This window comes from Misgurnus anguillicaudatus, chromosome 19 (assembly GCF_027580225.2).
Source record: "Misgurnus anguillicaudatus chromosome 19, ASM2758022v2, whole genome shotgun sequence".
NCBI classification, from domain to species: domain Eukaryota; kingdom Metazoa; phylum Chordata; class Actinopteri; order Cypriniformes; family Cobitidae; genus Misgurnus; species Misgurnus anguillicaudatus.
The window spans coordinates 34,988,820-35,002,566 of NC_073355.2; the positions used below are offsets into that span (position 1 = coordinate 34,988,820).

Below are 13,747 nucleotides of genomic sequence, written 5' to 3' on the forward strand. Positions count from 1 at the left end.
ATTATCTACAGCGGGCAAACCGGCTTCACTCGGCTCATTAAACTTCCCCACGCGCTTACAAACATACAGTGGGTGTGCACTCGCACTTCATCATCTCCACACATTTGTGTTTTGGTTCTTTAGTCACGTATGGACACGCACGCTTACTTTCTCGTAATGTAGTTTCAGCGTGTTTAGTGTACCAAAGATAATGATTTCACCAGCTTTTCCAATTTCTTTTTTAGGTCCCGCCTGCTCCTCCTCCACCTCCACTGCCAAACACAGCTGGCCCCGCCCCTCAGCAGAAACTGGCCAATGGTACCACAGGCCAAAAGCAAGCTCCTGCACTGCAAAAGGTGAGAGATCGTTTTGACCTGTTTCATAAAAGCTACAATTACTATTTTGAAGCTTTATGATGTCCGAGTAATGCACAGAAAGCTTTTTTTGCACAGTAAAATCTTCAAATAGTTGTGTATTTAATTTATTGTGTGTCATAAAAAAGAAATTGATTGTGAAAACCTTCTCCCCAGTCCAAAAAGAGCAGGATTCGAAATTGGGTGCAAAAATGTGACTTATAGATTTAACACATGACTGTCCGCATTTACGTATCTACAGTGTCTATTTTAGTCATAAAGGCTGAAATATATTTTTAACACGGTCATCGATCATTTCAGTCTGATCTCAACGGTGCGCTCAAGACATTTCAGCTCGGATTGTTTTATGAATCAGTCAGAAAGTAATGTAGGCTTGGCAGAGACTGTTATAAAGATGTGTTATTTAAATAATATATTTGGCACAGTACCTTTTGTGTGAGTACAGGAGCATAGAATTTAGCACTGTTGCTCATTATACAATTATAAAAGGTTTCTTTCAATGGTGATGCCAAAACATACACGATGTGACCTTTTCAAGGTCAAGTATTGATAGTGGAAACTTGCTGCCTTGTGATTGGATTTGACGCAGTATCATTACTCAGACTGTGATTTGCTTAATTACTTATTTGTCAACTAGTAGACCATAACATTAACCATGGCAAGGTAGTGGGTTTTTTACGCAGGCAATGTATATACTGATAAAACGTATTGCACTATTAGTCACTATGGGGCAGTTTGCCAGACATGGCTTATGCGAATCCCAGACTAAACTGCATGTTTGAGATGCCTTAAAGCAGGGGTGTCAAACTCAAGGCCCGCGGGCCAAATCCGGCCCGCCCCCTCATTTCATCTGGCCCGCGAGAGTTTACAAATTATGTTAATTATGTGGCCCGCGAGAGTTTACAGATTATTTTATTGTTATTATAAATTTTATTTTTTGCAGGTTATTTCCTACATTGATTTTTTTTAGCAGCCACCAAAACTAATTTTTGTCCTGCCAAAGTCTTTGTAATGTAATTATAGTGATAATGTTGATGATTCCATGAGAAAGAACGAGCAGTGCCCTGCACGCGCGCACTACTAGAGTGGGCGTGTCTGAATGCGAACGCTGCAGCCTCCGGAGGTCGCATTTCCAGGCTGCATACGTCATCAAGACTGTCTTGTTTCAGAATATTAACAATTATAACGTTAAATATTATTCTTTGTTTATAGTAAATAGTTGTAATATGCGTATGACATGCGAATGTAATGGTAAGTTAACTTAAATAAACCAGGCTTGATGACGCTGCCTATGCGACCTCCGCATGAAACGGACAGTATCTGCTCGTTCTTTCTCTCCCTCTCTCGCGCACGCTCACGCGGATACTGCGAGAAATATTTTCCGTCTCGTATACAGAAATGTTTTGCGATGTCCTGCTGGGATTAGTTTACAACGAGTCTATTCCCGCTAAATACGCGAACTAATGACTCATCTGACTCATTAATAAACTATTGAAACTATTGATCTGTAGCCTACAACACTGAACTCATGAGACATCAGTCAATCAGACACTCAAAGCCAGGTAAAAAATCACAGTTTTTTTGTAAAGAGGGCAAGAAATGACAAGCAAGACTATATGTTTCTAATAAATGCATATTGTGGTGGAGATTGTAAAACTCTTTATTAGTATCTAAAATGACTCACAAAGCACAATGCAGGATAACATAACATTTTGAGTGTACTCACATAAAACATGTGTTTTTGTCACCACAATTATTTTAAAAAGAATCTGTAGAATAGTTGTACTCTATACACTTTGTCATTATTTGCATGGGCTTCTAGTTTCAAAGCTAGGTATTAATTGAGTTATTAACAAAACCAATAGTAAGTAAATGCAGAGAAAATTATGCAATGTACAGTAATAAGAGTTGATACATTCATACAGTCGTTCAAATACATCCGGCCCGTTGAGATTAACCGTAATGCTGATGTGGCCCGCGATGAAATTGAGTTTGACACCCCTGACTTAAAGGAACACGCCGACCTTTTGGGATTTTAGCTTATTCACCGTATCCCCCAGAGTTGGATAAGTCGTGCCGCATTGCACCTTGGGTATGCATTATTTTCTTATAATTCAATGGCCCGTCATCAATAATTCCTTACATATATATACTTAAATCTAAACCCTGTCTTGGAACCACCCCTTTGAGTTTAAATGCAACTATATTTATTGGTCTTTGATATAGTGTATTTCCTGTTTTGGTTAATGAAGGCTTGCATTTTTAACTAGCATGTTGATGCATCATCAGTCTGATCGCTGTCTTTATTTTTCTCTCTTAGGGTGGTAAAGCGTCTAGCGAGCGGCCTATTCAGCGCTCTAAAAAGGTGAAGGACAATAAGCCAAAGGTAAAGAAGCTGAAATACCATCAGTACGTTCCTCCGGATCAGAAACCCGAGCGTGATCCTCCACCAATGCTTGACTCATCCTACGCCAAACTCCTCTATCAGCAGCAACTCTTCCTTCAGCTGCAGATCATCAACCAACAGCAGCAAAACTACAACTACCCAACCATCCTACCAGCACCGCCCAAGTAAAATCCACCTCTATATACCTGTTTACTACTCTAGTTGATCTTGCATGACTTATTCAAGAAATCAAAAGAAAAGTTTAGGAATTGAATTCAATAAGTGTTATTTTAAATCATATTTTGTTGTTTCTTTGTTTTAAATGATGTGATTTATATATTTAGGCCTCCAGCTGACCAACAGCCTTCTTCAGCCAATGGCTCTTCACCCTCCAGGAATGCCCCGCCCCCGCAATTAACATCCACTACTTTCCACCTTACCACAAAATTTGGGCCTCTGCCTCCCAACTTGGATGAGCTAAAGGTGATGAGCTGTGATTATTGTCCGCTACTGTTATTGTAAATACTGTAATTTAAGAAATTTTATAAATCAATGAACTGCATCTCCTGTAGGTGGCAGAGCTGAAGCAGGAGCTGAAACTGCGTGGCTTGACCGTATCCGGAACCAAAAATGACCTTATCGAACGGCTGAAGAACTTTGAGGAACAGAACGGTGGAAATATGCCAACATATTCAAGCAGCAACACAACACAACAGCAACCAGGCCCACCCTCAGGCACGGTCCCTGCCGTGGGAGGAGCCTCTTCCCCTCGGCAATCAACAGACGGCAATACGGTGGCTTTTTCGATCCCATTGGCTGCCACTGCAGAACAGGGCAGGACTAGGGCGACAGCTCCGCAGATGATGCCGTTTGGCAGCACTAGCTCCTCCCCTCCCGTTTCGCCCACTCACTCTGAGCGCTCATTGGCCGGGATGAGTCCAGATGAAATGAGCTGTAATGGGGATGCTTTTGGTGAAATGGTAAATGTCTATATTTATTTTTCAGAATTCAGAAAATGTATTTTATGCTGTAAGTGCTTATTAATTTGAACTTTGCCCCTTACAGGTGACGTCTCCTCTTACCCAGCTCACCTTGCAGCCCTCTTCCCCTTTCACCACAACAGTCCGCATTAAGGAGGAGCCCAACAGCCAGGCACCTCGGTCCTCCTGTTGTCTGGCATCCCCTACAGCGCCCCCTGTAGACAAGGACCGGATGCTGCAGGAGAAGGACCGGCGCATTCAGCAGCTCACGCGCATGCTGTTGCAGAAGCAGCAGCTGGTGGAGTCTCTCCGCTCACAGCTGGAGGGCAAACCGGTCCGAGTGAAAGAGGAATCTGCTGATGTCAGTATTGAGATGGTCACAGCCGCTGTGAAAGAAGAGGTCATAGAGGTGCAGGCAGAGAGTGAGATGGCGACAGAGCCTCAGGCCCTCCCGCAGGCAGCGCAGGCGCAGATGCAGGCGCAGCTGCTGCAGCAGAGGATGGAGCAGGACCGGCAGCAGCAGCTCGTAATGCAACAGAATCAGCGTAACCTGCAGCAACAAGCGCATCAGAGGAAGAGGAAAACAAACAAACATCCCAACCAGATACAGGCCAAACCGCATCTGCAAAAACAAGTCAGTTCATTATTTGCTCTTATTAATTATTTAATGTCGCAGATCATTTAAAACCGATTCACAACATGTAAGGTTAAGTCTTGTGATTACATATTTGAACATTTTTCTTTTTTGAAGCAGGTGTCTCAGTCTGACACTAACCAGCAGTCAAGTCGCGTTTCTTCAGTCACATTGGATGTACCTAAATCTAACTCCGCCCCCACAATTGTGATGGACAGTAATGGCAACCAGTTCCTGCTAACTCTGTCAAATCAAAACACAGAGACACCAACCCGAGGACAACCCAAGAGCAAAACGACCAATCATATTACGCTTCAGGTAATATTTGTTTTAACATTTAAGCTTACACTACTGAAAAATCCAGCTGAGACCAACATAAGCTGGTGAGCTGGTTTAGGCTGGTCTTCCACCTTGGATTTAGCTGGCTTTGCCAGGCTGGGAGAATCAGCTTAAACCAGCTACTGGATTTTCAGTAGGGTATAAAACAAATATTTTTATGCACTGACTTATATTAATGTCATTTTCAGAGACTACAGTCCACACCTATCAGGCGACCCAGCCAATCAGTCACTGAATTGCCTAATAACAATAACCAATCCGAACGGCCCATACAAACCGTCATTTTGAAGCAGCCAATCAAAAAGGTTCGTAGAAGACTTCTGCTGTGCTGTCTTGGTGCTGTATGTTTAAAAATAAGGCCTTCAATATGAAGGAACGATGTGTATCATTACTTGCTCATTGAAGTGATTATGAGGCTTTTAAACACCGTTGATAAAAATGCTAATTGCTAATCACTGTCAGTTGAGCTAAAGCATGAGCTATTAGCCCATTAACACGGAGACTAATTGAGATGCATGTTTTTACGTTCACAGGCACTAAAGCCGGATCTTAAAGTGACATACAATTACAAAATGTCAAACTCTGCATCCATCTCAACGTCATCCAATTTCCAGACCTCCATTTCTCCAATGGATTCCACAACCAACACCAGACCCTCATCTCCAAACAACAACAATGTAAGGGCTTTTAATGCTACATCCTCTATATCCTCTCTATGATTTTAAAACAAGGCTGTGAGTGATGGATGTCCAGAGCGTGTGCTTTAAATGTATTTTTACAGGGATTTTGGCCAATCAGCCATCAAAAAGCATCATTTTACAAATATCCACAGGACAAAGAATGTTAGAAATGATGTATTGTTAAAATTAGAAGGGACATATTATTCGAGATAAGAGCAGCGCAGTGTGTACATAAAATCTTGTACAGAAAATTTTGTTAGCCTGTTGGCTAATCACTCATTTCTAATGTTGTGCATCCTTACTTTTCTTTAAAACACTAATATAGTCCTATAACTAAGTACTTATCTCCAATTCATACAGACATGAATATGTTAAAAACGGCTTGGGTAAAAAATTTTTAACCTCTTATGAAAGGCTGAAATTCCACAAGACGGCAAATATGATTCGTTAGACTTTGCTTTACAAACACGAAATATAGCATTATAAGTCTTGAATGACAAGTGAGAGTCGAACGAAGGTCCGGTAGTGAACTAATTGTTTACAGTTTTTATATCGTAATTCGGTCAGAAACGTCAAGATTGTGAGGCGAACAAATCGTTTTGGATTAAAAGGCTTGGATATTCCATTTCCTTGGACTCTTGGGGATTAATGATCAATTTGTTTAAGACAATTTCACCGAAGCGGATAAAGGGAAGATTTTGAAGGTAAGTAAACAAACTTAAACCGTGCCGCCCAGTTCAGGTAACAACTAGATTATCACTAAATCATCTTATGCTTTGTGTGTGGGCATAATGGAATCCTGAGAGTCTAAGCTTTCAAACAATGTGCTGCATGACCATATTTTTTGAAGATATATGGGTGTTTTAAAGAAAAGTAAACATGCTTACAAGCTGGGAAATTTGCGATTAGCCATCAGGCTAATATCCAAAACAGATGTAATCTACCCAACCTATTCTCATATCAAATTAGGCCATGGGTCTAATTTTAACAATCCACGTTATCTGAGGTTCTGTGGAAATTTGTAAATGGTGTATTTTCTGTGTTTTGATGGCTGAATGACCAGCATCCTGATACAAAACAATACGTTTAAAGCACACGCTCTGGACGTCCATCCCTCACAGCTTTGATTTGGAATCAACATGGCGGCGGACTTAATAAGGTGTACAGCTTCCAGCAAGAAACTAGCCGTCATTTCACCGTTTAGGTTAACTATAGACCCAATATAAACAAATAAATAAAAATAGTCTGGCTATGAGTAACCCATTTGTATCCAAACTCAACATCGGTGGCGGCCAGTGACTTTTTTCGAGGGCGCACAATGCGAAGTTCGTCACAACATGTATGTAGCCCGTCATGTTTGTTGTTTGTAATTTCAAAATATGTGTTCTGCGCGTCGAGTGATCTTGTGTGCATCACGTGTTTTGTCAAAATAAGTGCCGGCTGCAGATGCGTCTAAAGTGTTTATGATAAAAGAGACGCTCACGTTTGCCAGATACTCGCATGTTTACTGAGTTTACTGTTAAGGGAGTGTCTTAAGTGTATTTTGTGAACGTGAGCGTCTCTTTTATCATAAATGGTTTTGACGCGTGTACAGCAGGCACTTATTTTGACAAAACACGTGATGCACATGGTTGACATGACGCAACAAACACATATTTTGAAAACACGAGCAACTCACATGACACTCCGAAGACATATTTTGAATTTGCCGCCACTGCTCAACTTGAATTTGGTTACATGTCGTTTTTTTTGGGGGGGGGGGGAACAGTTAGACATCTATAAAATTTTCACCAGAAGCCCAAATTTTGCCTTGCTTTAGCAAAGACGTCTTGGCTGTGTTTTGGCGGCTGTTAGACGTCTTTTAAACGCAAAATTGCTTGCTGGGCTTTGTTCCAGAAACTACTGATATGGGACTGTAAAGAGAAATGTTGATACACTGTGTGTTCCTGTAGCTCAATTGGTAGAGCATTATGTTAACACTTCAGAGGTTGTGGGTTCGAATCCCAAATGCATACCATGAATGCTTTATAAGTCACTTTGGATAAAATCATCTGCCAAATGCATTGCCACACACACATCTCCTACTCGGACCGGTTGGTTCACACAGTTCGAGCTTGTTGGTTTACAAAACATTTTGGCTAATTTGATAAAGCTTTTAGCTGAGAGTAAAAGTATAGCGGTCTCTACTTCACTTCACACATTTACCACATTTAAATGTTTTTGCAGTTTTGTCGATTTTATCGCCTACAACAACACACAAAATGCAAGAAATAATAGCCCACAGATTTCGTCTTGGTCTGCTTATGAGGTTTCTTTTCAGGATGTTGCATGAGAAAGTAGCTGCCTATGCTGATGGTAGATAGCAACGCACATCAAGCAAGTCCGTCTGATGCTTAACAAAAATTTGTCATACAAGACATGAATTCTGATCAGAACTGCGGTTAAGTTTTGTCTGTGCTGCTGTATTGCATTGCACAGATTTATATGCACATAAAATATGCATGCAAAGCATGTTTGTAACATCTTAAGATCTTTCTTGATCATTTGACATTTAGTTGCAGTGTCATAAAATTGTTTTGGGGCATATTACGTGTCACTTCATCCCTTTAATGTGCATCCATTTCTGTTCATCAGGAAATGATGTGTCAGGACCAGCAAGCCTTGCTCTCTTCTCCGACCTCCAGCTTGTGTTCTCCCAGTCCCAATGGTCACCAGGTAGCGTCTCCAAAATTTACATGAATTTGTCAGCTGTGTTGTTTTTGCAACTGTGTTTATGACCATAACGCATCGATAGTGGGGCTGATTTAGGATCAGTTTTCTTGTCATTATTTGTACTAAATATTTGTGGTGATTATTCAAGATCCTGATTGTTGGTGTACTTTTAGGAAAATGGCTGTAACCAGCAGGTCGATGACCTGTTTGACATCCTTATTCAGCGTGGAGGTAAGCGTGTCTTGCTTTATTTATTTATTTATTTATTTATTTATTTATTTATTTATTTATTTATTTATTTATTTATTTATTTATTTATTTATTGCGTACATAAGTCTTTTTATTAAACCAAAGACTGTTTTCCTAAATCCTCCAGACATATCAGAAAATTTCAAATCCACCCCTGATCCCGTTCTCGAACGTCTTCGCCCAAATACGCCTCTTTCATTAAGCCCCTTTCCTCTCACCGTCTCCGCCCCTCCCTCTGATCTTCCCCTCAAAACTTGGATTTTAGAACCTCAACCTCCGTCTAATACCCACGCCAACCGTGAGACGGGAAGCGGCCGTCTTGAAGATTTCCTGGAAAGCACTACTGGCAAACCATTGCTGGGTGTGGAGCCAGGAGGACCCATGACGCTAATCGTGGATCTCCACAACCAAATGCTCAGCACACCGAGTATCCTCGACCACCCTTGTTCGCCAATGGATACGTGTGACCTGAATTTCAATAGTCATCCGGTGTCAGACTCCATTCCTGACAGTATGGATTGGCTAGATTTTGGAATGGGTGGTGTTGGAGGGGAGGGACCAGGAATGATGAACCTGAACGGACACGCCCCCTCTAGCTTATTTTCGGCAGACTTTCTGGACACTTCGGATCTTAATTGGTCCACCTTTTAGCTTGTGAGGTTTTCTTGGATGCCAGTCTGAGCCACTTCACTTAAAAAGGTTTTATAATTGTTTCCAGCATTGACTTATCTAGTTCAGAACAACAGATTCTTTTTAGAATTAGATAAGATACTTGCTACGTTTCCTTAACCCTAACCTCGCCAAAAACCAAAAATATGCGCACACACACGTACGTCTCAAAGATGTTTATTTTATATTTATTTGATCTGAAAGATAGCATTTGTTCATCTGCTGTAATTCACTAAAATGTTTCCTATATTCAGCAGATGCTGTTGTGACACTCTCCAGATGAAACACTCTTTCACAAATGTCTCTGCGACATACGTGTGGTTACTGGTAGTCACAAAAAAACAAGCAATCTGTTTCTTAATAGTAAATGCACATACAGTTTCTTTTTTATGGCAACTAAATATAAAATGTTGTCATTTTAGATGCTGAAGCATCTTTTTCAGCTCGCTTTACCAAATATATCTGGTCAACCAATGCATATTCTGCGCGCAGATATCCGTATCTGTCTGTATATTACTATTTATAGTATTTTACCCTTTCACATCGCAAAAATAAGCCAACTTTTTCCATGTTTAAGTGCTATAATTGGGTCACCAGTGCTTCTATCAACCTAGAAAATGTAAAAAACATCAAACCAGTAACGTTGTTTTAGTAAACTATTTTCTGCAAGCATGTTAAAAAATAGGTCATTGAAATTTGGCTCCCCTTGTGATGTCAGAAAGGGGTCTTATTATATTAATAATAATACCACCCCTTAATCTGCAACTATCCAACCACAGCACTGCTATTTAATGCAAAGAGAAAAAGAGACAGAAAAAAAATGACAGCACAATTGAGTTTCAATTGCAACAAACTGGCGATTAGTGTTTGCACTTCATCAGCTCATTTGCATTTTAAAGGACTCGCCCAAAAATGGCACATTTTAATATATAAAGTGGCAATTTTAACATGCTATAATAAATTATCTATATGGTATTTTTAGCTAAAACTTCAAATACGTACTCTGGGGACACCAAAAATGTATTTTACATCTTAAAAAAATCTTGTGAAATGTCCCCTTTTAAAGGTGTCTAGCATTACCATTAAGGGCAATACAATTATTATATTTTTAGACTAAAATATATGACTAAAGTCGCATTGCATCGTTTTATGTAGAAAGTGTTTGCAGTATTAACCGATGATGACAATATCTTTAAACTTTTAAATTATTCAGCTAACCTAGCTAGTTGTTTTATTTGTGGCATTGTATTCTATTTTAGTATCCAAACATCAGGGAGACGAAGAAAAATAGTACTTTATACATAAGAATTTAAATATCAATCGGCATATGCAATGGACAGCTGTTGTCTTTAGTAGCTTCATTGATAGTTCATGAAGCTTACAAAAAAACTAAACCAGAGGCAACGTGACATGATTTGCAGAATACGGAAATTTATTGCGCAAATTCCTCATTACCATTCAGATATAGTGAAAATAATTTTTAGTGACCTGCCGATTTTGTTGTTATTCGGTTTACCTATGATACTGTAAGAAGAAAACTTAACAGCTTTTTGTATCCACAGTTAAATTCGGAGTATAGTCTGTTTTTTACGTGAATGCGCAAGTACGTTGCACAGTCGAAAGCACATCCATGCAAAGCATAGTTTATTTGACTCGTACGTGTATGCAGAGGACACTACATAAGTATTTTAGTTAGATAAGAGTATTTGTCTTGGGAAAAGTTTACTTTACTTTATTAAAAAATGTACACTACATTCTAAAGCATAGATTCATACTGTGTATTCCTTTTATATTGCATATTAAAATTTATTTAATACCTAATTACATAAAATTGTGTACTTTTTTACTTTTCTTGAGTAAAAGTACGAAAGTACTTTTTCCTTGAGTAAAAGTAAAAATGTACTAGATGTTTAATGTACTTAAATATTAAATATAAACCAAAAACTTGAAATTATGAAATGTAGTGGAGTAAAAATTATGATAATATGCTTTGTAATGTATGTTTTCCGAAGAAAAACACTGATAAAATACAAATACTTGCACTTTTATGTAGAAAGTAAAATACTTAAGTAGTGTCTATCTCTGTGTGTATGCAGACGTTTGACGCGTGCGCATTGCGACAAAATACAGCGCATTTACCACATGCACAGGTTTGAAAAATCTGGTGCTGCGCACTCTTCTGATGACGAATTGCGTTATGCGTGAGGTACGCAGACTCTTGCAAACACGTAAAAAGTGGACCATACAGCTGCCTTTACCCATTTTGTACAGTAGAGGTACTGGAGATGTTATTTTAAATACCGTATAGATCTGAGATGTGATACTGTAGATTTATCAGTTATATATTTACAATGATAAACAGTATAACACAATATCAATATGCTGTATGCATTTTTTGTTTTAGATATGGTATTATGGACTTATGTCACAACTGTAAAGACCGTTTATATTTTGTTGCTAAGAGAAACATGGACAGTTTTTGTTAATGGTAGTACTTTCGATCACCAGATATAGCTGCCAAACACAGTAATTATTACAAACTTGCATTTGTGCAAGATCAAACAAAGTCAGGTGTTCAACTCTAAACGAAACTTGGGTGTTTTTCATGCCAAGTTTTTTAGAAATGATTGCCAAATCTTATAAATGTAAGGGAGGTTTATCAAACCTAAAGAGGTTTATTGCTCAACTACCTAATGTGTAGAAAACATCAAATGAAGTTTTATATTTGAGTGTACTTGTTCTCAAAGTGGAAAAGTTGCCTGCACCTTTCAAAACGTTTTTATTTTATTTCGCTTTATAATGAGACTTTTTGTTGTATTGTATTGTAAATATTCTCCACTGTATATGAATCTACATGTTATCTATATGCCTATCACAGTACATATGTACTGCACTGTATTTTGTCAATACTCCTGTCTTTAAGTGGAGTTTTGATTTGTAGTAATTATGAATGTTTCTGAGATGATCTGAATGTATAAATTTTACTGTATAGAAGATATTATAATGAAGCATAAACGCAAACAAATCAATGAGCAGTTTTTGCTTTTTAATTAGATATTATTGCTGTTACTCTGAAAGCTATTTATGTGCTGCTTGAATGTACATTTTTGTATTGTTGCATATCAGCTCAGGAACCTACAGATTGTACTGTGCGCGTGTGCATGTGTGTATATATGTGTGTGTGTGTGTGTGTGTGTGTGTTTGTTAGAAAGAGATGTAATTTGGGAGAAACAGCATTATTGTCTGCAGTATGCACCGTCCATCTGTCTGAATATGTTCTTGCAGGGCTTTGGCTTGTACTTCATGTGGTTGAGCCCAAACTCAACTTCGCATCCACAGGGTCCTCAGGCCAACACCCCCTGTAGTAAAGACTAAATATCAACATTGGATAATTGTGTTACTGGATGGGGCTTGAGAGCCTTTCAGGGTCTAAACTTATGGTTTTTGTTTTTGGAGAATAAATAAACATTAATACATTTAAAAGAAAGATTTCATTTTTGTGCTTTGAGTCGTGATGTTTCACAGGAAATGCAGATTTTCGGCTGGCAAGGCACGTTTCCCTCTTATTGCTCCTTGTTGGTGCCCAATAGCGTCCCACTTCTCCGGGTGTGCTTGTGTTCATTGCTCAGTGAGCTGGGTTAAATGCGGAGGTCACATTACGAGTATTGTCACTTTCACTTAGAATAGTCATTTAACATGTTTATTTGTGGACTGTGTGGTTTTATAGTATAATTTGTGCACTTGACCCTTTACCAGCCTGGGTGAGTTCATCCAAAAATCTGATTTTATCTGCATGTATTCACATCTACATGCATTTAATATGGTGCCTTCAGATGTAATCAGATGTCAGATTTGACTTCAATGTTGTTGTGAATTCAGTCGTCATTGATGGTCAAGATTTGAGTATGCCAATCTGTGAATAAGATAATAGTGAGGTTGTGTATATGATGGGTTTTTTGTCGTTTCGGAGATAACCAACTTGGATCCCCTGGATTTTTACAGCCTCAACATATGGTACCAAGGAAAAAATCCAAGACAAATGGACAGACGTGGAGCCCAAAACAAATTTCCCTTTGGGACAAGAAATTTTACCTTACCTTAACTTTCAAGAGTGAGTAAACAATAACCGAGTTTACATTTTTGCATGGGCGTCTGAACCATGGGAGAAGACCCACCCACTTTTTAACACCAATGATATTGGACCCACTCCCTTGTTCTCTTAATTTAGCACATTTGTCTGTTCACTTGTCAGAGCGCCGTCAGTCAAATCCATTCCACTAGAGAGGAATGCCATAATATATTAAACTCTGTTCCGCGTTTTAGCTACAGCCTTTACTTCCACGCTGCTGCTTCCTCAAATCCATTCCACTTGGCTTGTTTCGAGTCCATATAATTTAAACTCAATTTCACCTTTCACCTGCTGCGTTCCTGCGACACAAAATAACAGCCCATCTATTCCAGTTATTGTTTTGGACCCACCCACATTTTTTTGGCTTCCAACACATTTTTGGGTGAATTCTTCCTTTAAAGCAGGGGTGCCCAAACTCAGTCCTGGAGGGTCTGCAGAGTTTAGCCGGCTTGTGTTTTTCACTGTGCTTCGATTGGATAAAGAAAAGTAGGTGTTTCATGCAGAAGACTGAGCGTAGGAGGGGGCGGAGTTGCCGGATGATCCCGCTCAAGCTGTCTAATTGACATCATCATGCTTCGTTGAGACCAGCTGTGGTAGAGGTGTCAAGCACGGGTGA

At 39.2% G+C, this 13,747-nt stretch overlaps 1 protein-coding gene across 6 annotated transcripts in view; it reads left to right on the forward strand.

The window, feature by feature from the left end:
- The window catches only part of mrtfaa (myocardin related transcription factor Aa), a 49,563-nt gene extending 37,074 nt beyond the window's left edge, over positions 1–12,489 (forward strand). For 5 of the 6 annotated variants that reach the window (XM_055194615.2, XM_055194619.2, XM_055194616.2 and 2 more), the window contains 11 exons: positions 225–335; positions 2,674–2,924; positions 3,084–3,222; positions 3,312–3,719; positions 3,805–4,353; positions 4,471–4,671; positions 4,881–4,997; positions 5,226–5,369; positions 8,007–8,087; positions 8,258–8,315; positions 8,461–12,489. In XM_055194615.2, coding sequence (XP_055050590.2) covers positions 225–335; positions 2,674–2,924; positions 3,084–3,222; positions 3,312–3,719; positions 3,805–4,353; positions 4,471–4,671; positions 4,881–4,997; positions 5,226–5,369; positions 8,007–8,087; positions 8,258–8,315; positions 8,461–8,984 — 2,583 coding nt within the window. In that variant the 3' untranslated portion in view covers positions 8,985–12,489. The remainder of the gene's footprint in view (positions 1–224; positions 336–2,673; positions 2,925–3,083; positions 3,223–3,311; positions 3,720–3,804; positions 4,354–4,470; positions 4,672–4,880; positions 4,998–5,225; positions 5,370–8,006; positions 8,088–8,257; positions 8,316–8,460) is intronic. The other variant, XM_055194617.2, reaches the window with a different exon arrangement.
- The last annotated feature ends 1,258 nt before the right edge of the window (positions 12,490–13,747 follow it).